The sequence below is a fragment of the Eurypyga helias genome, unplaced genomic scaffold, assembly GCF_000690775.1.
Source record: "Eurypyga helias isolate BGI_N326 unplaced genomic scaffold, ASM69077v1 scaffold29832, whole genome shotgun sequence".
Lineage (NCBI taxonomy): Eukaryota > Metazoa > Chordata > Aves > Eurypygiformes > Eurypygidae > Eurypyga > Eurypyga helias.
The window spans coordinates 1-25,221 of NW_010237081.1; the positions used below are offsets into that span (position 1 = coordinate 1).

The 25,221-nt window shown below is 44.5% G+C and overlaps 1 protein-coding gene across 1 annotated transcript in view; it reads left to right on the forward strand.

The window, feature by feature from the left end:
* Positions 1-182: 182 nt before the first annotated feature.
* The window catches only part of GOSR1 (golgi SNAP receptor complex member 1), a gene marked incomplete at its 5' end in the record, with an annotated part of 28,766 nt that continues 3,727 nt past the window's right edge, over positions 183-25,221 (forward strand). The window contains 6 exons of the mRNA XM_010147341.1: positions 183-310; positions 2,045-2,132; positions 2,355-2,462; positions 3,762-3,853; positions 4,220-4,294; positions 19,430-19,459. Of these exons, the coding sequence (XP_010145643.1) occupies positions 183-310; positions 2,045-2,132; positions 2,355-2,462; positions 3,762-3,853; positions 4,220-4,294; positions 19,430-19,459 (521 nt within the window). The remainder of the gene's footprint in view (positions 311-2,044; positions 2,133-2,354; positions 2,463-3,761; positions 3,854-4,219; positions 4,295-19,429; positions 19,460-25,221) is intronic.

Genomic DNA, 25,221 nt, shown 5'->3' on the forward strand with positions numbered 1-25,221 from the left:
GTGTTCCGCCATGTCACCCTCCGCCTTTCAGCCTGGGGTGCTCCCCCTCCTCTGCGGGCCCCGAGGTCGGCCCTCCCGCCCCCGCGGTTCCCCGACCGCGCGGTCTCCGCGGGCATGCCCCTGGTGAAACGCGTCCCCCGAAGGCGTGGGGTCACCGTGCGGGTTGGTGACTTCTCCCCCGCTCTCGGCCGCCCTGTGCAGATCTCAGGAAGCAGGCGAGGCAGCTGGAGAACGAGCTGGACCTGAAGCTGGTCTCCTTCAGCAAACTCTGCACCAGCTACAGCAGCACCCGAGAGGGAAGGCGCGACAGGTATAGGTACTAGCCCGTTTCTTTATGTTTTACGTGCTGCTTGTGCTACCCGGGTCGTTCTTACAGCTTGCTGAATGCTAGTCCCACCTGTGGCTGTTACGCTTAGCTTTCTAAGAAGCTCGTGTCAGCACTTGTGATGCGGGTGTTGGTCTTGGCGTGTGGGTGCAGTGGTGCGTGCGTGTCATGTCCCTAGGGGGACATGGGTTTAAACTTTAGCCTGTACCTGTGGGGTTAATGTGAGAACTCAAGACAGGGCTTTTAATGTGTGCTACATTGGCTTATTTTCCATTTTTTGTCGTATTAAACTAGCAGGAGGTTTTCAGGGGAATTCAGCCTTGTGCCTCTCAGGTGGGCTGCTGTTGTGTTTGTAATCCCCGTTTTGATGGTAAGGGAACTGGAGCGCTGAGCAGCTGTGACTGGTCTGGGGTTGTGCAGCCCTCCCTTCAAGGGGGGTAGTAGTTTCTTTCTGGTCTTCTCTTAAGGTGGATGCCCCATCCCTGGAAGTGTCCAAGGCCAGGCTGGATGAGGCTTGGAGCAACCTGGTCTGGTGGAAGGTGTCCCTGCCCATGGCAGGGGGTGGGACTGGGGGGGCTTTGAGGTCCCTTCCCACCCAAAGTGTTCTCTGATAAGGTGTGTAATAACAGTGAGAGCTGTATAAATGCCTTTATCTATATATGAACCAGATATCATACGTGTATATATATGAATAGTTTGCTTTAGGCAGATTCATGTTTGATTGAAGAATTAGTATGATAAAGCTTTTCAAGTCTTTCAGCTGATGGGCCAGAGTTGAGGCCTTTCCTGCAGCTCCACAGCACTGATTATCAACTTGTGTCCAAGTGCACAACCTTTAAGAAGTGCCACTCTTTGCTTACTGACTGTGAGTCCAACACTCTGTATCCGTTGTGTGTGTGTTGGTATTTTTGGTTGGTTATTTATTTAGTTTGATGATTTAATCAATTCTGAGCCTTTCTGTGAATTTCTGGTTCTGAAAGCCTGTGAGAACCTCAAGAATGATCCTACTACTCTTGAGTCAGAGGCCTAGTCTCTTGTTTGTAGCTCTGTGCTGTTACTTGCCATATAATCTAATTGTTTTGATTACAAAACAATTGCGCCAAACCTCCCTCTCCTACTCCAGCTATGTAGTTTACCACAGTGAAGAGCAGTTAGTGGTCATACTTCTGCGGGTTGGCACGCAAAGTGCTGCGCTTCTCTTCTGTTGCTTAGGTATGACTTCTGGTGGTTTCAGTTGATCTTGGAAAGCGCAGGGGAGGTGTGCTGTATGAAACTCACTGTGTGTTTGGTGTTGCTCTGTAGAACATGACTGCCATAGGTCAGTGGGTTGTCCTGTAGCAGTGTGTTAAAGTGCAGTTGTGTAGCTGGTGCTCATAGTGCAGTGCTTTCTCCTGCTGATAATTAAATAAATCAAGCTCAAAAGTTGAGGAGAGAAGGGCGTTGGTGGTGGACATGTGCTGGCAGTAGACCCGTGTTCGGTGTCTAGGTCTATCTTCCAAGGAGAGGTTATATTTTCCCGAAGTGATACTGTGTCACTTCTTCAGATAAGAGTTAAAGGCATGACTGATAAGAAAATGTAATTTTTCTGAGCTTAATTAATCTCTCTAGGAGACCTGGGTAGCGGAGCTTGCCAACACCTAACACTGGTATTCCCTTGTTTCTTGTGTTTGTGAAAAGGCGACGTACTTCTCAGTAACTGCTCCTCCTCTTCGTCCTTAGCTCTGACACAACTCCTCTCTTAAATGGATCAAGCCAGGACAGAATGTTTGAGACCATGGCTGTGGAGATTGAACAGCTTCTGGGGAAGGTAACTCAAGTTTCTGTGCTTTTCCTTCAGCACCTAGGAAACATCACGGTGCAGGTTTCCGTGTGGAATGTTAGGAAACACGGGTGTGAGTGACAGACGAGTGTTTCTGAAGGGGTGTGTCTGTCGTTCGAGCTAGCTCCCTTGACTTACACATTCTAACTTACTTGACAAGAATAAGCCATTTCATGATTTTGGGTGTGGTTTTTTTTTTCTTTCCTCTAGCTTACTGGAATAAATGACAAAATGGCAGAGTACACAAATAGCGCGGGAGTCCCGTCCCTGAACGCTGCCCTGATGCACACGTTACAGCGTCATCGAGACATACTGCAGGTAACCAGCCCCTGTCCTCCTTCCTTTTATTTGGTTGCTTTGTTTGGAATAATTATTAGGAGTGTTGATAGCACAGCATGCTTGGATGTCCTTCCAGAAGGTGTAAATGCTACACTTTTCTTCTCTCCAGGTATACCCCAGTGACCTCCAGGCTGAAAACAGCTTTTTTATGTCAGATTGGTGACTAGCACCTAGCTAAGAAATCATAGAGTCATAGAATGGTTTGGGTTGGAAGGAACCTTAAAGATCCCCTAGTCCCACCCCCCCTGCCATGGGCAGGGACACCTTCCCCCAGACCAGGTTGCTCCAAGCCTCATCCAGCCTGGCCTTGGACACTTCCAGGGATGGGGCATCCACAGCTTCTCTGGGCAACCTGTCCCAGTGTCTCCCCCCCCTCTCCGGGAAGAATTCCTTCCTGATATCCAATCTAAACCTCCCCACTTTCAATTTAAACCTGTTACCCCTCGTCCTGTCACTACAGGCCCTTGGAAAAAGTCCCCCCCAGCTTCCTTGTAGCCCCCCCAGGCACTGGAAGGAACAGTAAAGGCATCTTACGTAGGGGTCTTTCATGCAGCAAAAGAGGAAGGGTACTGTACTGAGTTCTCTTGCCCGTGTGGTCTGTCACATGGCAGTAAGTGAGGGCATCACGTTTAAGATAAGAAAACATCGGTTGTAAAAGCAACAAAGCTGCTAAAAGGAGTTGAAGGAAGTGTGGTGGCTAAAGCTATTAGTGTTCTGCGTCAGCGATGTTTCAAACCGGTGAAGTTTCCACGGCACAGTAACGTTAAAAACGCGTGTTTTGTTATTTATTGGCTGGTTGTACACTGTTTGAGTTCTGGTTTGTACCCTTGTGATGTGCAGGGTGAAAAGCACAGTGTTTTGTAAAAGCCGTAGCGTTCATACCAAAAATTCTGCCACGCCTTGCAGTGGGTTTTGGTGGGCAGCAGTTGCCAGTTAAATTGGTTTTTGAGAAGTGTGTAACCTGCCTGAGATGTTTTCAAATGTAAAATTGCAACTCGAACATTAAAAAAAAAAGCTGTCTTCACTGTTTAGAAAATGCTTATTTTTTTTAATCTGGTATAACTTAAAAAATATTTGCAGTTAGCAAATCCTGCAAGAGCAGTGAGTTTTCAAAAATTGCATTAACTCCCCAGCATTTTTGCTGTTACTTCAGGAATCTGGTCTTGCACTTTTGTTTTGGAGAAGAGGTTTGAAAAAGATGGTTGGTTCTTACTCAAGTGTATTGTTTTGGGAAACTGATCTCCTGAGTCTCATCTTGGAGTCGTCGTTTCATTGCAGGATTATACGCATGAATTCCACAAAACCAAAGCGAACTTCTTGGCAATACGAGAAAGGGAGAATCTGTTGGGATCAGTACGAAAAGATATCGAGTAAGTTCGCCTTGTGTGGTACCGCGGTGGCACGGGACTGTCCGTGGAGTGGGAAGGCGGCAACCCTCCCGTCGGAGAACGCTTGGCATGGCCGATTCTTCTGTGCTCTGAACAAAGCAAAGATTGAATTGACAACTTTTGATAAGGTTGTGATAATTCCGTTTGGGTTTGGGGTTTTTTTAGCTGAAAAAGTTAATGTTTTTAAACTAAAACTATGAAGCTGTGCTAAATCATATTTAAAATGTCTGGAGCTTTTCTGTTGGGTCACTTCAGAGTAACAAGGCATGATAGATATGTAAATCAATATTGTCTAATGAAAAACCTTGGGAAAATGTGTTTTTCAACTCATTATTTTTTATGTTTTAGATCGTATAAAAGTGCGTCTGGAGTGAATAACAGAAGAACAGAGCTATTCCTGAAGGAACACGAGCACCTTCGGAAGTAGGTGTTATTTATTTTTGACTTCTATTGGAGATGCCCAGCTTCTCTGGGGGATAAAACATTCGTAATTCCAAGTATTGGTGAACGTTTTGTAGTGTCCACAGCGGATGTCCTGCACTCGGTGTTCTGTGACCGCGCCGCTACTCAGGCAGCTGGATAAGGGTGTATTGCTTGTGCTGACTGTGAAATGCACGAAGCGGGCAGTAGGCATGGGATTTTTCAGCACCAAGTGACGTTTGCATCTTCTCTTTGGTGAGCTTTCGCAAGTCACTCGTGACTCGGTCTTCGTGCCTGGCCCCCTCTCTGCTTAAGAAAGTAGATGCCTGTGCCGTGTCCTCACTGGGTAGAGGGTTATAAAACCAAAACCCAAAGTCCCCATGGTTTAGCTGTTTTTCGTCCTTATTTGTCAGTCAGCCAGAGAAGAACCTTTTTTCGTTTTGTCTCTGTGGAAAGCATACAAAAGCTGATGGAAGAGCCTAATTTCCAAATTACCTGTGCGCTTAGATGTCAGCAAATTGACTCTGGTTTAGTGGGCAGGAAAACAGGGAAAATAGGAAGCACTATCTTTTTATTCCTGTTGCAGTGAGGGCATTAGATCCTTGTGTGTTCCCCATTCAGCAAAAGCAGCGTGCTCCGAGGGCTGGAAGGTTCCTGTCTTCTAGGCGCTCAGGAAGTTGCACTGATCTTCATGCCTCTGTGTTCCGGATTGTGGTCCTGCTAAACCTCAGTCTTACACGAGAGGGCAGGCTTTCGCTGTTAAAAAATAAATAAAATATTGCCGGTGGCTTTCAGAAATGTGCTATCTTAAATGTAACTTTTAGCTGGAACTGCACAAAAAGCTTTTACGGGAAATTAAAACCAAATTTTTCGATTGTGGCTTACCACCACTCTACCCTCAATTTTCTTTAATATCTCTTAAAACTTAGAAAGCCATTGATTTAAAGCTTGAGTTAGGCCTTTTGTTAGGTTGAATTTATTACTAAATGTGTGTGATCAGGAAATGTCAAGTTTCCAGGGAGGAAAAAAAAACCCAACCAAACCAATCTTAGTATTTTGGAGGTGAATATTACCTGAAATGTTGAAATTGATGTCAGTTAATCGGAGTAAACCTGATTCTTTCCAGATGTTGTGGTTGGGGTTTTTGTTTTGCTTTGGTTTTTCACTGAAGGAGTAGTAAATGCTTTTCTACAGTTGGCGTTTTGTTAAAGAAAGCTACAAATAAAACATTTCTGGAGCTGTAAAATGGACTTGTAAGAAACCACGTTCCTCTAGTGCACTGTTCTGAAAAGTTTAAAACAGTGAAGAGGGGGAAACTTCAAACATTTTGTAACTGTTATCTGGCAGATGTCTTCAGAATTTGAGTCCAGCGTTCGCTGAGGAATCAAATACTTTGATCTCCTTAAACATACTAAACTCTCCGGTATGTTTTTAGGATACAAAGGCATGAAAAACAGAATTAAATAAGACATTTAGAAATAGTTAAACCATCCATCTTGGTGATTGCTTGGAAATGTCAGGACTTAAAAAAACCCACGACCTTGAGAAAATGAAAACAAGAAATAAGTGTGACTTGGGGATCTTTGGGAAGACAGGGCTGAAAGTAATCATGGAATGCTGCTGCAAGGGGGAGATAGCGGTAAGGTGTATGAAGAAATCTGGCATAGGAGCAGAAGCCAACCTTGGCCAGAAACCAAAGCTTGCAAGACGTTCAGAAACTCCTGAATTGAGTATCAGTAAGCCCAGGAATATAAACTGGCAGAGGAAAGGATTGAAGAGAAATTACTAAAGGCAACATATTTGTCTTCAGAGAAAGCAGTTAATGAGCTATTAATGCCAAAAAAGCTGTAAAAGCTAGCAAAAGGTCCCAAGAAATCACCAAGGGACTTGCAGGTTACACCAAGCGCGCTCCTCGGATAAGCTGACAAAGCTCTGTGTGGGTCTTGATGCTGGATAGTTGCAGTGCAATAAATCGTGGTGCTAGGTAACTGGTGGAGCCACCCGGTAAGGTCATACCCCTTGTCACAGAGACACAGCAGCACAAATTCAAGTGTGTTTTTTGTGAAGTTGTGAGACCTATTAAAAGAGCTTGAAAAATGGAGATGGGAACGTAAACTTTGTATTATTGTGTGCTGCGCAGTAATGCCCCAGGAATTACAGGTTCATCTTGAATATCGGAGCATTCGCTCGCTCTTGTCCCTGCTTAATTTAGGATTTAAGTACTCTCACCTATTACATATTTATTCCATGCTGTGATAATGGAGAATGCAGGAGGTGTTACCCCAGTGCGGAGCACCAGACTCGGCTGTCGGGCGTCCTCCGTGTGCGCTACCATGTGAGACAGGGTGAGCGGAAACCTGCGTTTACTCTTGGCGGCGGTTTCCGTGAACGCTCTTTAAACAGCCTGCTGGCAGCCCTGGGGGGATTGGTTGCGGTGGAGGAGCAGGAGAGCCAGCGAGCTCTTCTCTGGGAGAGACTTTGGAGAGAGCGTTTTTGCCTGAAGCTACCTTTTTATTCTTCTGTCATGTACTGAACATCGTCTCTTCTGGGAGGGCTAAGAATGAAGGAGAACCGGTCTGTCTTAACTGTGCGTGTGTCAGTAATTGTAAAGCAGGAGGGGAAATAAAAAATCTGTGAGTGCAAAGTTTTGGTGAGTAAAAGCGTCCTGCACACATTAAGCACCAGAGGAATCCCAGCCGCCGAAGCGCTGCGCCGTCCCTCGGTATGCCAGCGACGGGGAAACTGCTCACCGTTAAGCCGTGAGGATCCTGCGTCCGTTCGGATTCCCTTGCCCTGAGTGGGGCTGGCCGCTCTGTCAGCGCTGCTGGCACAAGGGTGCTGTGCGCTTTCAGCTTGGGATTGCGGGGCTCTGCGCTGCCGCACCCCGGTCCGCCGGGGGGTCAGGGAACGCGTGTCGTCTTCGCCGCTGCTGGTTCGGTTCACTTTTTGAATCAGCGGGTTCTGAGTTTTACTGGGAGAAGGTATTTGTCTAGAAATCTTACTGACTGTAGATAGGAGGCATAAAGTTTCTAAATTACTCCGTTTCCACTTAGTTTCTGTTCAAAAAAGGATGGTTTTACCTACCTCTGGAAAGAAAAACCTAAGTTTTTTAATAAGGATTTTAACAGCCGTTAATTAAAATGAGGCTGGAAGACAGGTCTTGTTGTGTATCGATGCACTGTTATGGTTTTTACCTAATACCTCGGTTCTGTTGCCGTGTCAGAGGCGCGTAAGGAAATACCACATCTGACAGGGTCATGTTTGGAATCATTTTTGAGTGCTTGTTTTCTTGGGTGCCTGCCATTCCGTCAAGGTGCTTGTCTCATCTTTTCTGTTTGGGTGCTTTTGGCCGGGGAGGTAAACAAGTCATCCTTTTTCTTGTAACACTGTTTTCCATCTAAAGAAAACAGTTTTGATGAATAGATCTAGCTTAGCATTTCAAAAACTGCTCTGCAAAGTGCTGCCTCAGAGGAAAGAGCCCTGTCAACGGAGTGTTTGCCCTGAGAAGTTCTGCAGTTTATTGATGACTTGCAGCCCAAGTCAGCAGAGAAGGGACTAAATGTGATTAAATGTGCAATATTCCGCGCGTGCGCGAGTGAAAACTTCCCTCGTGTTGCTGCTGGCGTCGGACGCGAACGATACCGGCCAATACTGGTGCACTTGTGTAAAGAGTGATGAAGGCTTCCAAGATTTAGATAGAAACTACAAATTTTAGTACGTGTTGAATTTCTTGTAAAACTAGATGAAAACTAGACCGCTTAGGGGTCGCCAGCATTTGCTGTAGTAGGTATTCTCCTGTCGTCGGGCCTGCGTATGACTATTTATTGCTTTATTACTCAGCTCCAGTCCTCAAAAATTAGACATTTGTCTTTTTTCAAAAGAAATGGGCGGCGGTGCTGGGGCAGGTGTCATAAGATGTGGTTTTAATTGCTGGCTGTATGTTTTCGGGGGGCGTTGCTGTGCAGTCTATCAGTCTATCCAGTTTAAAACTCTCCAGCTTGGAGTGTGAGGTGTGGGTGATGCAGGTAGACGAGAAGAACCTGCTCAAAGTGTTCTCACAAAGGGTATAAAACACCCCAGAGTGTCTTAAAGTGTTTAATGCTGGGAAGGAGGGTGGTAGAGTAACTAGGTGAGGAACTTTGCAGGAGAAAAGGAGGAAGGCAAACGAATTGGAGAGGGATGTGTAAGAGAAAAGAGGACTGAGGGAAGTGAGCGAAAGAAATAGCAGGAACCTGGAGCAGCTGGGTAATGGTGCTATTAATAATACATACCTGATTCATGGAGATGATTAGGGTAAATGAGTGGTCCTGCAGTATCATAGGATCATGGAATAGTTTGGGTTGGAAGGGACCTTAAACCCCCCAGTCCCACCCCCTGCCATGGGCAGGGACACCTTCCACCAGACCAGGTTGCTGCAAGCCTCATCCAGCCTGGCCTTGGACACTTCCAGGGATGGGGCATCCACAGCTTCTCTGGGCAACCTGTCCCAGTGCTCCCCACCCTCTCTGGGAAGAATTCCTTCCTGATACCTAATCTAAACCTCCCCACTTTCCATTTAAACCTGTTACCCCTTGTCCTGTCACTACAGGCCCTTGGAAAAAGTCCCCCCCAGCTTCTTTGTAGGCCCCCATACATGTGAAGTGCTCTGGAGTGCTAAATATTGGTATTACTATTATTATTGCATTTTATTTTTCAGCAGAATTATTTCAAATTTCCTGTTGTTGTCTGGCCTGAAATGGCCACATTCAGTGGAGAATAATCACCGGGAAACAGCTTTCAAACTTTGTTCGTAAGAGGGAGTGACTTTTTGACCATTTTTCCTCCAGATACTGAAGTTGCCTACAGATTTTCCCACCAGTGCTGTTTTGTACGGAGAGGACAGTGTAGTGAGAGGCTGAGACACCCTGCAGGGTTTTTGCTTATAGATGTGTTTATCTTTGGGGGAAAAGCTACCTCTTTTGTACCTTAATTTGATTTCCTTTTCCTTGTTATCCCTGTTCTCTGCTCTGTACGCCCTGATTCCCAGGGCATGTTGCTGCTCAGGTTCCTGTGGATTTCGGCGTTGGATTAAACCCAGAGAATTGCTGTTGTCTCCCCTTCCATCCCCTCCCTCGCCTCCAGTTGCAGGGGGAGGATGTGCAGATGCCTGGGCAGTAACTGCTCCGGCTGACACATGGTTCCCCACTGCATCTCCTTCACCTCCTCTTGGAAAAGAAAGAGACTGTAGGAAAAAGAGCCAACTCACCAATTCCCTTTTCCTTCCCAAGGTGGCTGGGGAAGCAGCAGGGAGGGAGGAGTGCGATGAGCCTCTTCCCTGGCTGCCTGCTGACTGCCTGCTTGGCAGACTCAGAAGTGCTGAGCTCCACTTTAGTCTGGCCCAACAAGGCTTTTTTTTTTTTTTCCTTTTAATTGCAAAACTTGCCTCTAAATTAAATTCACTTTCTGGTCATGTCGGAGCAGAATGCAGCATTCTTGTCGCTCCTTTCTCTTAATTTTAATACAGTTTTTAACCGAGGCGGCACATGATAACGAGTAATTAGTTTCGTAGCAGGTATGAAAAGACCAAAACAGGCCGGCTGTGAGCGAGCGCCCGTACCACTCCTACTCAACCCACGGCCTCGGTGCGGGCGGTTTGCCAGGAAGCACCGGTTGCGGTGTGCTCTGGCTGCAGCCCGGCCGGCCGTGGCAACGGAAGGCTGCAGCGCTCTGTCTGTTGAACTGGAAGGTACAGCGCAAGGAGGGGCTGAGGGATCTGGGTTAAAATGATTCTTCGCTGGCCGTTAATGGCAAGAGCTCTGGAAATGGTGCATCACTGTTCTCCCAAATACCTGCGCTTGTTTCCGTTGTTTCTGGAATAAGGAAGTTTGGTAAACTGTCGGGTTAAAAGTGCGTGCTGGTGCCTCAGCGAGCCAGCCAGGGTGACTGTGGTTCTTCCCTTACTGACCATGGAATGGCCATCATACAGACCTTTTGGGTAGGGCCGTGTGCTCTGGCTGAGCAGCAGCAAATAAAATGGTGTTCAAGGATGGATTTCGGCAAAGGAGGATTTTTGGTATTGCAAAAGCTTCCTTAAAGATGCACAATGGCTTGTACTGTAATCCTCTTTCAAAATACAACTGTGTTTTCTTTCTGCTCTCCCATTGCTGCGGAGTTTTCTCAATTGCAGTTATGCATCAGTGATTCCTTCCTTTAGCCTTCTATCTGCATGGAACTGAATGGGTTTTGCTGCCCAGCTTGCTGGCACAACCTCTGTCTCTTGAAGATTCATGGCAGAATGACACAAGGCCACTTCCTAAGTGTCTCGATCAGTGTCCCTGGTGACAGTCCCAGGCTCAATACAAGACTTGGGCATATCCTATGCTTAACTCCAACGCCAAACTGAGCACTCCTTACCTCTGTCCTTATTTCAATAGTAGATACTCCTCAGTGAGGAAGATGGTTCATGTCTTCTGGAAAAAGGAAACTTCAACTGCTTATTTTGTGGCTGTAATTATATGACTGTGTGAGCAAGTTATTGAAGTGGTTTAATGAGAATTTGGGGACGTTCAAAGCTTGCAGGCAATGAAGGAAGATGCTCTCCTGGGTATCGTTATTATTTATAAATAACTTAATAAAAGAATGTGAAAATCAGCCAAGCACTTGAGGATTTAAAAGAGGTTTTCCCTCTAAAAATAGCTCAAGCTTCATTAGAGTAAAATCAACTAGTGCTTTTCATCTTCCTGTGCTGTATTTAGGACTTTAAAAACCCCAAACCTATTCCAAAACACTAAACCAAAGATTATATTTGTCTCACAAGGTTTATTTGCATGCTTTCCTTATGGTTGGGTTACTTAGGAAAAAATACTGTAATCCATGATTACTGACATTAATTGTTGTGATATTTTGATACTTCAGTATGTCTAAAATGAATGATATTTGAAGAAGGGAGGGGGAACCCCAAACAAACAAAAAAAAAACCCCAACAAACCCGCTACACATATACACAAAACCCAGTTTGGGGGCTACTTTTGCAACTTTCACTACAAAATCGGATTATCCAGGTGACAAAGGATGCAGTCACTCAGGTTTAGCATGAAGAACCTCACGCTCGTTTGCTTTCATCCGTGTAAAGCGTGAAGGTTTATCCATGACCTTCCGTGTACCCTCAGGGAAGAGGCTGCAAAAACTATCCGAGTTCTTCTGGAAGGTCTGCAGAAGCTGAAGAACAAACCCTCGCAGCGCCGTGGGAAAGATCACCCGAATACATCGCAGGGAAAGGGGTGGTGGGGACTCAGACTCTGCTCTGGGTCGCAGGGAGGGGTATAAACCCACACTTCAGAGCTCTCTGTTTGCTCCTGAAGTTTCTTGCTGGTTTCAGAAATAAACAAGTCAGCGCTGCCTGTTTTATTTGTTTTTAGCTTTCCTTTCAACACTGTTCCTAACTAGGCCAGCTCCCCGCCCCCCCCAAGGTCTGTATTGAAATTAGGCCTTTGACAAGCACCGAAATCCTTCTTTCATGGGTTGGTGCTGAAAAGTAGGTGCTTCTTTTGAAGAGAGTCAACGATTGTGGAGTTTTGTAGCGTTTCTTTTGTGGAATCTGAGTCACTGACTCTAACGTGGCGTGTCTCCTTGGGGTTTTTTTTGGTCAGTGTGGCTGTGTATTTCCTTTTTCTTTAAGGCCAGAAGTGCTTGCTCGTTACTTGTGATCGGAACCTCCGGTAAAAACAAGCTGTTGAATTTCTTTTGATGTGTATGGGTATGTTAAACAGTGATTATATCCTTTTTTCCTCAAATACAGAGCGTACCTCATGGAAAGTTACCGTATTCCTGAGTTCCTGAATTTATTTAATTGGAACCTCTCCACTGACGCGTTGGAGTGAGGTTCTTTCTCCTCTTTCGTGGCTGTCGTGGGGTAGGCGACGCAGGTTTCTTGGTGTTGCTTTACCAGTGGTTTGATACCTGGGCATCGACTCCCATCTGCTGAGGATATTTTCTATCAAATCTGTGCTGGTGAGCAGAACCAGATCCAAAATCCTTCTAAAGCACGAGGCTGGTTTAGCCTCATAATACAGTTTTGCGTAGAGCCTTCCAAAGACATTAGTTTTGTTGTCAAGTGAAAGATGCAGAGTGCTTTCCTCTCGCTTGAGAGACTTGTTTATATGAAGAGTAGTCACACTTTGGGAAGAATGCAGCTTGTTTAGTCTTCGATAAAAAGGCAGACCTAAGAACACAGTGAAATTGGGTCAGAAGAAAAATGTTGAGTTCCTCACCTATTAATGAGTTGCATCCTGAATTTGGATTGCAGGTGGTTTCAACGTAGCGTGCGGTTTAAGTTTTGGACGCAGGTGTTCATTGCCTTGTATAGTTAACTGTGCAGTTGTAAGAATAATTTTCTCACTCTTAAAAAGCGGGCAGGTAGGTGGTTTCAGCATCAGGTACTTGGGGCAGGTCCTGAATGAAAGGCATACGGCTTTCTCCATCTACCAAACCCTCAGAACCGCAGCAGGTGAAAATGCAGTTAGGAAGCAGAACACACGCTTCTGTCAGTGTGTGTTTTAGGGGGTTGTACTGAATTAAAATTGGGTTTTCATCCTAGGGATAACTCTCCCTTCATTCCTGCGTTAGCTTCACTGGAAATTCAAAAGGTATTTAATTACAGAGTTGTTATTGATGGAGTGGTTCTGAAATTCCTCCCTGTGTTCTCTCTTCTTGGTTACTTAGGGGTGTGTGCATAGTAGGGCAGGTTTTTTTAGCTTTTGTCTCACTTTAGTGAAAAACCACTGAGCTAGAAAAGTGGCACAATCGTTTTTTTGTTACCGTGCAGGTTATGAACAGCTTTGTTTGTGCATCTATCTTGCCTGTGTGTGCCCAACAAACCCGTAATGACCAGGTGTCTTGGTAGGGCTCGGTTTTTGTCAGATCACTGCTGAATATTAAAGGCTGTTCCTACTCGTGTACACTCACAAATGTTGCTTGGTTTTGAGGGCATTTTCCCTTTCGTTAAAGGTATAATTTAAATTGTATGTTTTAAACCGGAGGAAACAATGACAACAGCACTCCCACTGGATGCTGCTTCTGCGTGCGGCACGTAAAATTTGAGGAAATGCCGATATATCCATTAGTAAGTTACTGGAATTGTTCTGACAGTTGTGGTTACTGATAATGACTTACAGTAAGGGCTGCCCTTCTCCGTTCATTTGCCTTCGCTCCTATGGGTAATACGGAGCCATTACACGGGAGGGTCAGTCTGTCCAGGAAGGTTCACAACCATGAACAGAGCCTCTGGAAACCTCCATATGTGGCCGTTGCTGCCATCCTGGCACTGGATTTATGCTTCCTAATAGGCAACCAGCTTCTGCACTTCATTGAGATGATGGAGCTGTTTTCATTTTAAGTCTTTAACCGCGTTCTTTGGGTAAACTGCAGATTATTGAGAAGGCTCTTACATCCTTATAGATTTGCTTTAAAGGAAGAAGTATTGCTGCTGTACACCCTCTTGGGACTCTCCAACGTCAGGCACTCTCTCCAGTAGTCTGCGTGCCAAAGAGCTTTCTTGGCTAACTCCTCTTTTTGCAGAGACATTTCTTTCGCTCTGTTGATAATTCCCAGACAAGTCCGTGGAGTTCAGTGGAGATGCAGACTGTACCCCTTGGAAATCCAGGAGAAACAACCTGTTGATGTTCTCAGACGTGTGAAGGTGAATCCCTGGGTTCAGGGATCTCCCCGCAGAGGAATAGCAACCCTTGGTATTTGCTTGTATCCATGAAACTGTTCTTGAAGCTGTTAGAACAACTGATCTCTTTATTGGTTATGGGGCATGTGTAGACACGTTTACAGGTGTTAGCTGCAAAGAAACGACTTCTCTTAGCTCATCTTCAGTCCAAATTAGTGGAATTGATAAACTGTTGAGGTACTTACTCAGTGATGGCTGTCTTCAAGGCCAGGCTGGAGGAAGCTTAGGGCAACCTGGTCTAGTGGAAGGTGTCCCTGCCCATGGCCGGGGGGTTGGAACTAGATGGTCTTTAAGGTCCTTCCCAGCCCAAACCATTCTGTGATTCTATGTAGCTAGGAGTCCCAAGTTTTAGTGAATTTTGTGTCATAGGATTGCATGTTGGAGGGAGTGGGTTTCACTACCATCACCACCAGTTTATTTCCCTGGAAATCCTTTGGCACATTCTTCCCTACAGTGAAAAGCATGCCTCTTACATGTTTGGGTTTTTTGTTTTGTTTTGTTTTTTCTCATATACAATGTACACGTGAACCATCTGGAAGGAAATTTAACACCAAATAATGTTGCTTAACTCCTGCCTAGAGAGCTGGGTTATGTTCCAGTGCTTTTCATTCTAGACTTAACGAGTTGCCTGCATTGATTAAAAGCAATATGATGTGATTTTTTTTTTTCTTCCTAATTTTGCAACTATTCCTCATTCTTACTGAAAGCACTTACCGAGTTTCAGACTCCCCAGTACAGTCTCTGCAGAAACAAGCTTGCTTCCGTGTGTAGTTGGTGTGATGATGTTGACGTATTGTTCCTTTGGAGCAAATCTGTATGTGCACTTAATGCTCATGCTCATGCTGGGTGTATGTTTGGTTGTTGTAGGCTCTTTTTTTTTTTTACCTACTGCAACAGAAAGCCTAAAAACCTTGTTCCTCCTTAGCATCTGGATTTATGCTTTAATTAACATGTATAGGGAACCCGCAGAAGAGAGCCGTTTGCGTCGGTATTTGAACCTTCCTCTCCTTTCAGAGTGGTTTTTGTGGGCAAACTGTTCATCCCTGAAACACCCGTGGTACCTCATGTGTCTCTTTTTGGCCAGCTAGCTCTTCTTCTGCTGGAAATCACAGTCAAATGTATTCCTGTTCCTCCTTCCTGTGCTGCTGCATGCCCCGCGCTCACGGCAGGCGCTCCTTCTGCTCATCAATAGAACACAGCAGTGGATTTCGTGTTGTCGGCACAGTCCCCTGTTGCAACTTCTCCCTCTTCGGGTGTTGTACACCCTAGGTATGTTGCTGGGTCTTACTCAATTCATAAACTTCTACAGCAGTTTTGGTCCTCATCAGCCACTTGTCTATAAACAGCTCCAGTGCGGTTCGCTCTGACGCCAAATTGAATCAAGCATGAGACAAGTTAGGGAATCTGGAGTCTTAGGGAATCCGAAAATTCTGAATTTTTTCGATGATTTGAGTTGTCTTGCTGGCAAGCAAGGAAAAATGGGTTGGAGCTCGGTGTTTTTGTGTTGCGCAGTGTTTTCACTTGTGAGTTAGGAAAGATTATTGCGATGGAGATAACTGTGTAAGTCTGATTTGCTTCATCATAATCTGGATATTTGCATTAGAATATCAAGTCTGTTTTGTACTATTTGCAGCCCTGGAAGCTCCAAACTGCCTGGAGATCCAGGACTGTGAAAATACAGTCAGTCTGAGGGAGCTGAGGCTAGTGATTAATCCTGCAATTAAAGAAAGAACAAAGTAAAATTACTATTTCTGTAATTATTCTTTATGAAAGTGAGGAGTTATCAAGTGCTCTATTAGTTTATTCTACAGGGGCTTTCCCTAATCCTTTTAAATTATTCTTTGTGATAATCTTGCCCTTAATTTTATCTGAAGGGTTTGAACTGCTTTCTGAAATGACAAGTACTTGCATTAGTATCTAGTAAGTCAGCAGCAAAATCTATGGATATGGGATAAGCCCAGTTCTCACCTAAGTAATCATCTCTGTTCCTGAGTTTTAACTAGCAGCATGGAGATGTGCTTTACAAAACCAAAGAACATAAAATGCTCTCTTTAGTCGTAAAAGCTTGATGCGATGGGCAGACTTCTTTTCTATCCTAGAGGCATATTTCACTTAATTTTTCCTTTGGATTTATTTACCTGTCTGCATATTTAAATGACAAACTGCACAATCTTTGCTGAAGACAGCGCTTGCACAGAGGCGTGATTATTTCATACGCATGGCTGCTACGGTTGGATCTGTGCCATTTGTTACGGTAGGCGATTGCCTCAGCATCCTTCAGCATGCGTTTCGGATAGCGTTCTTCAATGGCTTTGTCCAAGTGCCGTCTGCCTCAACGGGTGAAAATGCATAGCTTCTTGAAACAGTTGGCAAATCAGATGAGAATTGCCCGGACCCATTGTTTGCATTGTTGGGTGTTCAGAAGGGAATGTCCACTGGATTCGTCTTTGCTTGGAAAGCAGAACCAAGGCAAGAGATTTTTTGTTTAAAGAGCCTTTTTTTGTAGCGTGTTGAATGTGTAAGTTAAACCCAATTCCCTCTTTCAGTGTTATTTTTAATTCTGTTAAACAGTTGAACATTATTATTCATAATTTTGAGAACAGCTTTGATTTGTGTAAACCAGGTTGTTAATAGTCAGAGATCTGCAAACTTCCCATGGGTCTGGGCCCCGTTGGACTTGGTGTTCCTGATCTTTCTTGGGCCTGGCTGTTACTTTCTGTGGTTGTGAACCGTACAGTGATGCTTGTTTCTGTTGGGGTATCGCTGTAAGTGAACGTTACAATCTTTATTTGCCAAGAACTTGAAGACTTTCAAAGGTGCTGTATGAGCCCATGGTACGGCCTTCAGGAGCCCCTCTAGCATCTGCTTAAACCGAGCTTCCGCAGGATGTGCTAAAGGGAACTCTGAGGGATTCTGGTTCCTGCTCACGCTGCCTTTACCAAAAGCTGAGTGAGTGTCATTGCCATTTTCTGCCAGGAGTCTTGCAAGTGGAGATGGTCTTGGGAGTCCTCTCAGGGCCGTTAAAAGTTGATGCTCTTTGGGTTGGGAAGAACATACTGGACGTTGTGTTTGTTGAACATCTATCCATTTAAGACTATAAGAGTTTCAGTCTGCCTTACCTATACATCAGCCATTCTGAAGAAAATTCATATACATCTCATCCTGTTAAATAGTTGGGTGACCTCTCCGTGAACTGAGAAACGTGACTTCAGGTGCCTGTTAAGTGCCCTGTGTCGGCGTTTGCATCCAGCATCTGTGTTTGTTGGTATCGAGAGCTGGGTTTATACCTTTTTATTAACTTCTGCTTGTCACCCTTTTACACATTAGCTACAGTTCCAGGGTTAACTTTTCTGTGTGTGTATACATACGTACATAAAAAAGGATGCAGTATAATATAATTCAATCTGAAGCTTTTAAGTACTTTTTGTGTTTACATCTCTGAGGAAGTAATAAAACTGCCCGACTACAGCTTCCTCCAACATAAAAAGCAGTTAGTGTCTCTGCTGCAAATGAGCAAGCCTAATTTTCTGTGCTCTGAAAGGCTTAGAGAACATCCTAGTTCACTTAAGGTCTCTGAATGTGTTCAACTTCCTTGTCGTTTTCGGTTCGTCAACATGAAAATAATAGAATTTCATCAGTTAAATGGACAAAGAGCTGGTAATGCTGGTGATGATTTTTCCAGGGTGGGTTTTTTTTAATAGGACTGTTCTAGCAATGTTTTGTTCCACTGAATTTTTGTAAGTCTGACTTATTTCCTGCCAGGAACCTGATATCTTTTTGTTGTTGATAAATTTTTTAAACAAACAAACAAACCAATACACACACACACACCCCAAACCCACAAAACTCTTAGGCGCTGTCCACATACCACACATGTCTGTGAGGGACTACCTATGTACAAAAGGCACGTTTACAGTTCAATTTGATATCTTTGAGAATCACCGATTACAGAAATCTGTAGTGCATCGCTAGGGGGACGTTAGATGCTGTGAGACTTGGGGCTGCTTCCATCACGGTGTACAGAACCGTGCTGTTTTCCTTCCCTCTGCCAGTGGTAATAAATACCACACAGTGAATGCATATGGTTTTATGTAATTAAACCAATCTGCTTTCAACTGATGTGAATCTTTGCGGTGTGGCTTTGTTTCGGGAGCAGAAAGAAGCGTTCCAGTTCCAGTGTTTTCAGTGTTTGCTGCCCCAGTTGAGTCCCTCTCAGCTTAAAATCAGGCAAAATATTTTTAGTGCTCTGTGTGCTGTCTCCATATTTCAAGCCGTGGACTAGACTGAAATAGCAACCTTCATGTTTTCACTCCTCTTCACAGACAAATAAGGCCGTTCTGTTAGCATCTCCCCCCCTGAGCGGTTTACACGCGCGCACTGTGCAGCGTGCTCCTTCGCCATGCCTCCAGCTGGAGGTGTGGGGGGATCTCCAGAATTTCTGTGGGTAGAAGACAAGTTCCAAATCGGGCAGCTCCGGCTGAGTCAGAGGCAGAACTGTGCTGCGCCGCAGGCTGTTGATACCTTCCCTTCCTGAGGTGGCAAAACACTTGGAACAAGGAGGATGGAAGATGGAGACGGTCATCCCTTCCAGCCTAAACCATTCTGTAGGATATCGACCGGTTGGAGCGAGTCCAGAGGAGGCCACGGAGATGCTCCGAGGGCTGGAGCCCCTCTGCCATGGGGACAGGCTGGGAGAGTTGGGGTGTTCAGCCTGGAGAAGAGAAGGCTCTGGGGAGACCTTAGAGCCCCTTCCAGTGCCTGAAGGGGCTCATTTAAATTCATGTGGCAGCTAGAGAGAAAGGGGCACGTGTTAGCAAGGGTTTTTCTCTTACAGATGATGAGTGGTCTCTTTCCCATAAGCATCACATAATTCTCATCCAACTGGTAGAAAGAACTGGCCTCGTTAACCACCGCTGTGGTAACGTGTTGGGTAAACTGGCTCTGACGCGGTGTTCTGAGGTGTTATTACCTGGAACCAAGCCTCAGCTTTTATTTTTAATTGCTTTTTTTGAAGCATGGGCAAGAACGATCAGAATTAAAAAGCAAAAATATTAGGTATTTCCTTCTCTAAATCTCCTTTCCAAACCATCCTGGGCTCGTGGTACACATCGGGCTGAGGTATCTCATATTAGCCGTGAACCATGGAGCCCATTCCACTTTTTCTGTCATCTTGGTACTTGGTGGGTGCTCCTGAGCATCTGCTCTTGTGTACACTTAGGAAACGGTGCTCCACGTGCATCTTCTCCAAAGACTCTCATTATATCTACCAAATCTGTGCAGCAGCAAGACGTGACAACGTTCTGAAATAAGACATTCTGAGGGCAAATTTGGGAAAGTTTGTATTATGCCAATCGTTGATTTAATAATCTAAAATAATACTTCATGCTTGTTACTTTTTTTAACTTATTTTTTCCTTTTGCTTTCAGCTCAGATCGACTGATAGAAGAAACAATAAGGTAGGAATGAGCTTACTAATTTTCATTATTTTCTGCACAATCACGGTTTACACTGATTCTTGTCTAAAGATATCGCTTGTTTTATACAATAACCGTATTGTTTTCGACTCATAGGCAGTTATTACAATAACGTGGTGCTAGGGTTTGGGGTTTTTTCTCTTCACTGTTGACATAATGGTGTTGCTTAAATATTTTATTCATCCTAGTTTAAAAAATTGTTGTTCAAAAGTGAATAGCCCCTACAAAAACAAAGGGAATGGCTGAGCCAAGTGAATCTCCGGTTGAGCTTTTAAGGGCTATTCCAGTAGTCAAGGTGTTTCTTCTCACAGTGATGCTCTTCAACATGCTTTTCTGCAATCCTTCAATCTATTCAGCACCCTAGTGTGCAGCTGATACAGGTAAGGGCTTGAGAGGTTATTGCTCTTGCTGCAGCTGATACAGGTAAGGGCTTTTATCACAAGGGCTTGAGAGGTTATTGCTCTTGTATCGTTATTTATCTTTTGGGGTTTGTACATGGTTGGGATACTTGTGCTGCCTTCTCTCACTGATCTCGACATTTTAGAACCATAGCATCGTGAATTCCTTTTATCATCCGTGCCCTTCCCAATCTTCCATTGAACTCTGGGATTTTGCAAACCAATAATTCAGAGTGCCCAACCTAATGGTTTTAAATTTTAGATTATTGCTTTAAAAAAAATAAAGGAAGAAAGCAAGCAAGATAAGCTTTCAGATAATGCATGTACTGGCATAAGTGATCAAGAAAAGTAATTAGAGGTGCAGCAAGGCTCTGTGTCCATTAAGGGCTGGCTAGCTGAAGTACGCACAGTAGGCTCAGTATGATTAACATGGTGGAAGAATGTGTTAAACCACATCAATGTGCCGTGATGAACCAAAAGTGGTCAGTGCAATAATGTCTGAAAATGTGTGTATAATCTCACCGCATCTTACAAAGGTATTTGTCAAACTTAGCAGAGTTACTGTGAATATTTGTTTGACTTTGGGTTCTAGTCCTTTCCTGATTAAAAATCCTCTCCGTTACTGCCAAGCTTGCAGCCCTACTTTTCCATCTCGTAAAAATGCTCAGCATTTCTTGTATCTCGTTTGCTGCCGCTCCAGGAACTGGAGCATTAACAGCACACGGTGATTTATTAAGCTTAATACCCTGCAAAATGACTCGCTTTTATCAGTTGAGCTCTTCGCCTCGCCTCTTGAGTATGTGTCACGAGAGAAGCTGCGAGTGTGTGTGGTAAGTGAATCCTGTCTCGATTTTCCTGTGCAGGGGAAAGTCGCTGGGGCAGATGAGCTCAGAACAGTGCAGCCACCTGAATATTCACCCAGGTGCCTGCTTCCAGTCCTTGGGGGGGCTACAAGAAAGCTAGGGGGGGCTTTTCCCAAGGGCAGGGAGTGACAGGACAAGGGATAATGGGTTTAAATGGAAAGAGGGAGATTGAGATGGGCCATCAGGAAGGAATTCTTCCTGGAGAAGATGGGGAGGCACTGGGACAGGTTGCCCAGAGAAGCTGTGGATGCCCCATCCCTGGAAGTGTCCAAGGCCAGGCTGGATGAGGCTTGGAGCAACCTGGTCTGGTGGAAGGTGTCCCTGCCCATGGCAGGGGGGTTGGAACTAGATGGGCTTTAAGGTCCCTCCCAACCCAAACCGCTCTGAGAATTGGTTTCAAGCCTGCTCAGGAGCTCCATGGTGCCATCAGTAGCTGTCCTGGCAGGTTTATAACGGCTTTGATTTCCCTTGCACGAGCTGCAGCCCCGCCGTTGACTGCGAACCAACGCTCTCCGCAGCGGCTGCTTCTCACGCAGTAGTCCCTGTCGCGTGGCTGGCTCCAGAGCTCCTGGGTGCTGTTTACTCAGGGCGTTTCTTCAGTTAATAAATTAACCTTGGTTTTTTAAGAGGCTGGATTTCAGCACTCCTTCTTGCACTGGGTAATGTCTGTAGTAACTGAAGTTCTTGTTGCAGTCATTGCCAGAAATGATCTACGTTTCTTTTTGTAGAAGAAGAGCTTGTTTAGTAACTACATTGAGCAGGAAATGTAATTTCACTTCTTTCCTCTGAATTCAATTCAGATTCTGTTGAAATCAGGGTGAATTTTTTGTTCTACTCTTTTTCTTGTCATCCCCAGTAATTGCAGGGATTCAGGTATGATATTAATTGGTGGTAAACCCTGCTGAATTTTAGGTGATTTTACCAGTTTCCTCAACTTCTGATTATCAATTGCTTTGTCTGTGGTAAACCAAGTGAAAGAGGGAATAATGCAGGGGAAGCTGTTTGCAGATTCCTTGAGTGAAGGGAGATGTAATTAGCTTACCCTGGCTGCTAATACTGCTCTGCCTTCGAGGTTTGTCTGCTGTAGTTCATTACTCATTATTTGGGTGTAATTCAGGAAGTTAAGAAACGATATTTAATTTTTTTAGGACTTGTTATTCAGCAGTGACTCTAAACACTGGAGAGCATTTTTCTGGGCGCGCAGAGGCGTTCGTTGAGAAGCTGCATGCCGGTGCCCCCATCGCCACGGACTCTGCCGGTCGCACTGCCGGTGAAACCCTCCTTGCTCTGGCCTCCTGCATAGAGGAGACCAAGGAAGTGCAGAGCCTGGCTCTTCCCGCGTGTGTCCTTCCAGACAGACGCGCAGGAGAGCTCACGGGAGCCTGAGCCGGAAGGATCCAGTAACTAAAGCCATGAGAGGGGCTGTTGTTCCAGGTGTTTTGTTAAGACTAAACTTTTAATCATTTTTTTTAAATGAATTGTGTGACACAGGTTCTCGCTGCAGCATATTTCTTCCCAGAAACGAGTGGGAAGTGACACTTTGTACCGCAGTTCTTTTGGAACAGCGTTCGCTTCTCTTGGCCATATTTAAACGCAAGCGTAGATTTTGCTTAATATGTTTGGCGTTCGCAGGTTTTCATTTTCAAACATTATCACTTCTCCAAAATAGCAAACGATTTATTTCTTGTTTTCCGACAACTTGTATTTTTAGGTTGGCTCAGTTAAATTATATTTATATAGTTTTGCATGTAGTGAGTCCAGCTCTTCAGATTTTCTTGTAATACTGTTTCTGAGGCCTGATTCAGGCTCCTTTTTCAGTGTTTGTATATTAACAGGTTGGGCTACTTCACCTCCACTGTGAAGGCAAACCAAATCCATAGATTTAATTAAAGAAAAAACATCTCCATATATATTTGGGGTATTTCTTTAGGTAATGATTAGGATTTAATAAAAGGGAAAACTTCACTTTCACTGCATCTTGACTTTACAGAATGGGAAGGCATGAATTAGAGTCTCAGCTCTTTTCACCAGAGCCTTGCCAGAGCACCTAGGCAAAATCACTTGCATTTCTGGGGAAATGTTCCTTTTGTTTTCCTCTTGGTCTTCATCAAATGGCACAGTAATCTTGAAAGCAGTTCAAAAGATGGGGTGTGTGTATGCATATATCAGCGCACGCACGTGTATATTTATAGGTATGAATATGCATGTGTACACAAAGAGTAAGTGACATAATCAGAGTTTTTACCAGTTTAAAACCAGACCTTGCATTTCTACGCAGGGTCACAGAGGCCATTCCCTTAAATCATAGATGTTGTCATGAATTTAAATGAGCAAGCATGATTCATAGAGTACCGAACAAAACAGACGTTCCAGTAATACATGAATTATTTGATTTATAAAAACTTGTCTTGTTCATTTAGAGCTTGGTTTTAGTTCTCCATCAGTGTACATTTGACTGAGCTGTCTCAGTGGATGAAGCAAGGAGTTGGCTTTTTGGTACTTTTCACTTGATAACAGGCTGAATGTATCTGGCTGCTGCGTGGGGCGAAAATACCCCACAGCTTAAATATTTGTCTAGGTAAAAACACTTTGCTTCCAAGTCCAGCAGCATTACAAGCGTAGCTCTGCATCTTGGCGTAGTTTGACTGCAATAATGGCTGGAAATGTTTAATACTCTACTTTTCCATGCCAGTGACAATTGCAGACTCGCTACAAATACCAGTTGGTTTACTTTTGCGGAGAAATTTGGTTGCTTGCATACCCACGGCACTGCTGAACGTTCAAGGGCGAACTTGAAATGGAAGTGAAATTTTAAGGCAATATGCCTGCAAGCACAGGGATTGGAGATACTCCTGGTTTGTGGAAGAGATGGGTGGGCTCTGGCTGTGACCTGGGGCTTGCCAACAAGAGATTTCTCCAGTAGCGCCGCAATCTGGAATGTTGTGCCTCAGCGGCGCTTTAGTATTAAATATAGAGAGCAGGATACCATCTGGGTTTAGAAACTTGGTTTCCACCCAACTGGAGTAGTTCAAGCCAGTGCAGCACCGAGAACGGTTCAGGCTAGTTTCCACTGAAACGGTAAATTGGGGTCATCTCGGTTCCGGTGAGGAGCGTTTAATCTTTTATCGTACGCGTTGGGTGGAAGGTTCGTGCCGTAAGGAAAAGGTATTCTTGATCTGGGGAGATAACGGTGTCGAGTAACTCAACGGGGACGATAATTGTGAATGGGAAGAACGTGATTAATTTTTTTCAAAATTGCATTTGTCAGTGGAGAAATGGCAACAGGAAGTCAGTGAGCATATGGCAGGGATGGGAATGGAACCAAGACTGTCTGATCACGGATATGAGGAAGCTGCGGTACTTCAGGCTGTACAGGGGGCCCATCAGTGGACTAGTTCCCAGGAGCTGTGTGTTTTCTGGAAGCGCTTACATTTAATAGTCTCATTTACAGGTCTAAAGGCTTGGGTAAACCAGCTCGTGTTCCGAGTGATCAAATTATACGTGAAGAGCAGTGCTTTTGACTTGAATTTTGACTTGTAATGGTAGCTAGAATCCACTTGTTCATGGGTATCACAGTTACACTTCATTTATAGACAGTATCATGATAAAATGGTCATTGCTTCAGCTATTTTTTTTTTTTTTCTGCAGAGCTCCTCAGTACAACTTAGCCCACTGAGATAAGTTTTTCAAAATACTGGGTAAAAGAAATGAATGATGACATTTCCAGTCTTGTAATATGTAAACTTAAACAGTAACATCCTGCCTTTTTATATGAAATGGACAGTTTCACTCCTCAGATGTTAAAGCAGGAACCTTGTGTTCCATGATAATCTGTAATCATTTTTTCCAAAGGCATATTGGAAGTGTCTCAGGAACACTCTATATGCTGGCAATCATCTTGTATTCTCACTTCTGTAAATTAATGGATGCCTTAATGAGCCAGTGGATGCATCTTATGAAAACATGTGGCTTAATTCAGGAGTGCTTTGAGAAATGCCGTATTAAAGCTTCATCTGGACAGGCATCAAGTCAGTGTGGGGGTGTAAGATGATAAGCTGTAGGGTACTGAGCAGCATTCCTGTGTACAGCTAGGAAATCTTTATTTCCAGCTTGGTTCCTAGTAATGCAGAATTTCCTGAGTGCTACGCTTTGGCGAGCTTGTGGCTGTTTATGTTAGAAAACTCAAATACCTGTCTGCTGAGGTGTAGATGTATATAATCTGTCAAGTGCTGTGTCTTCTCACGTATGACACGATTTGATGTTTTCACTGTTCTGATTTTGCTGTCCCTTTCTCATCCCTTGGTGGTAACTGCTTTTTCTGTACTGATACACAGCCGTTTGCTCTCCGTTCAGAATTCCTGTTGACGCCTTCTTGTAGATGCGTTTCTTTGTATACTCATGGGCTGTTGGGGTAGGCAAAGATGGGATTCTTTTAGGGCTTGTTCAGCCTGGAGAAGAGAAGCTCTGGGGAGACCTTAGAGCC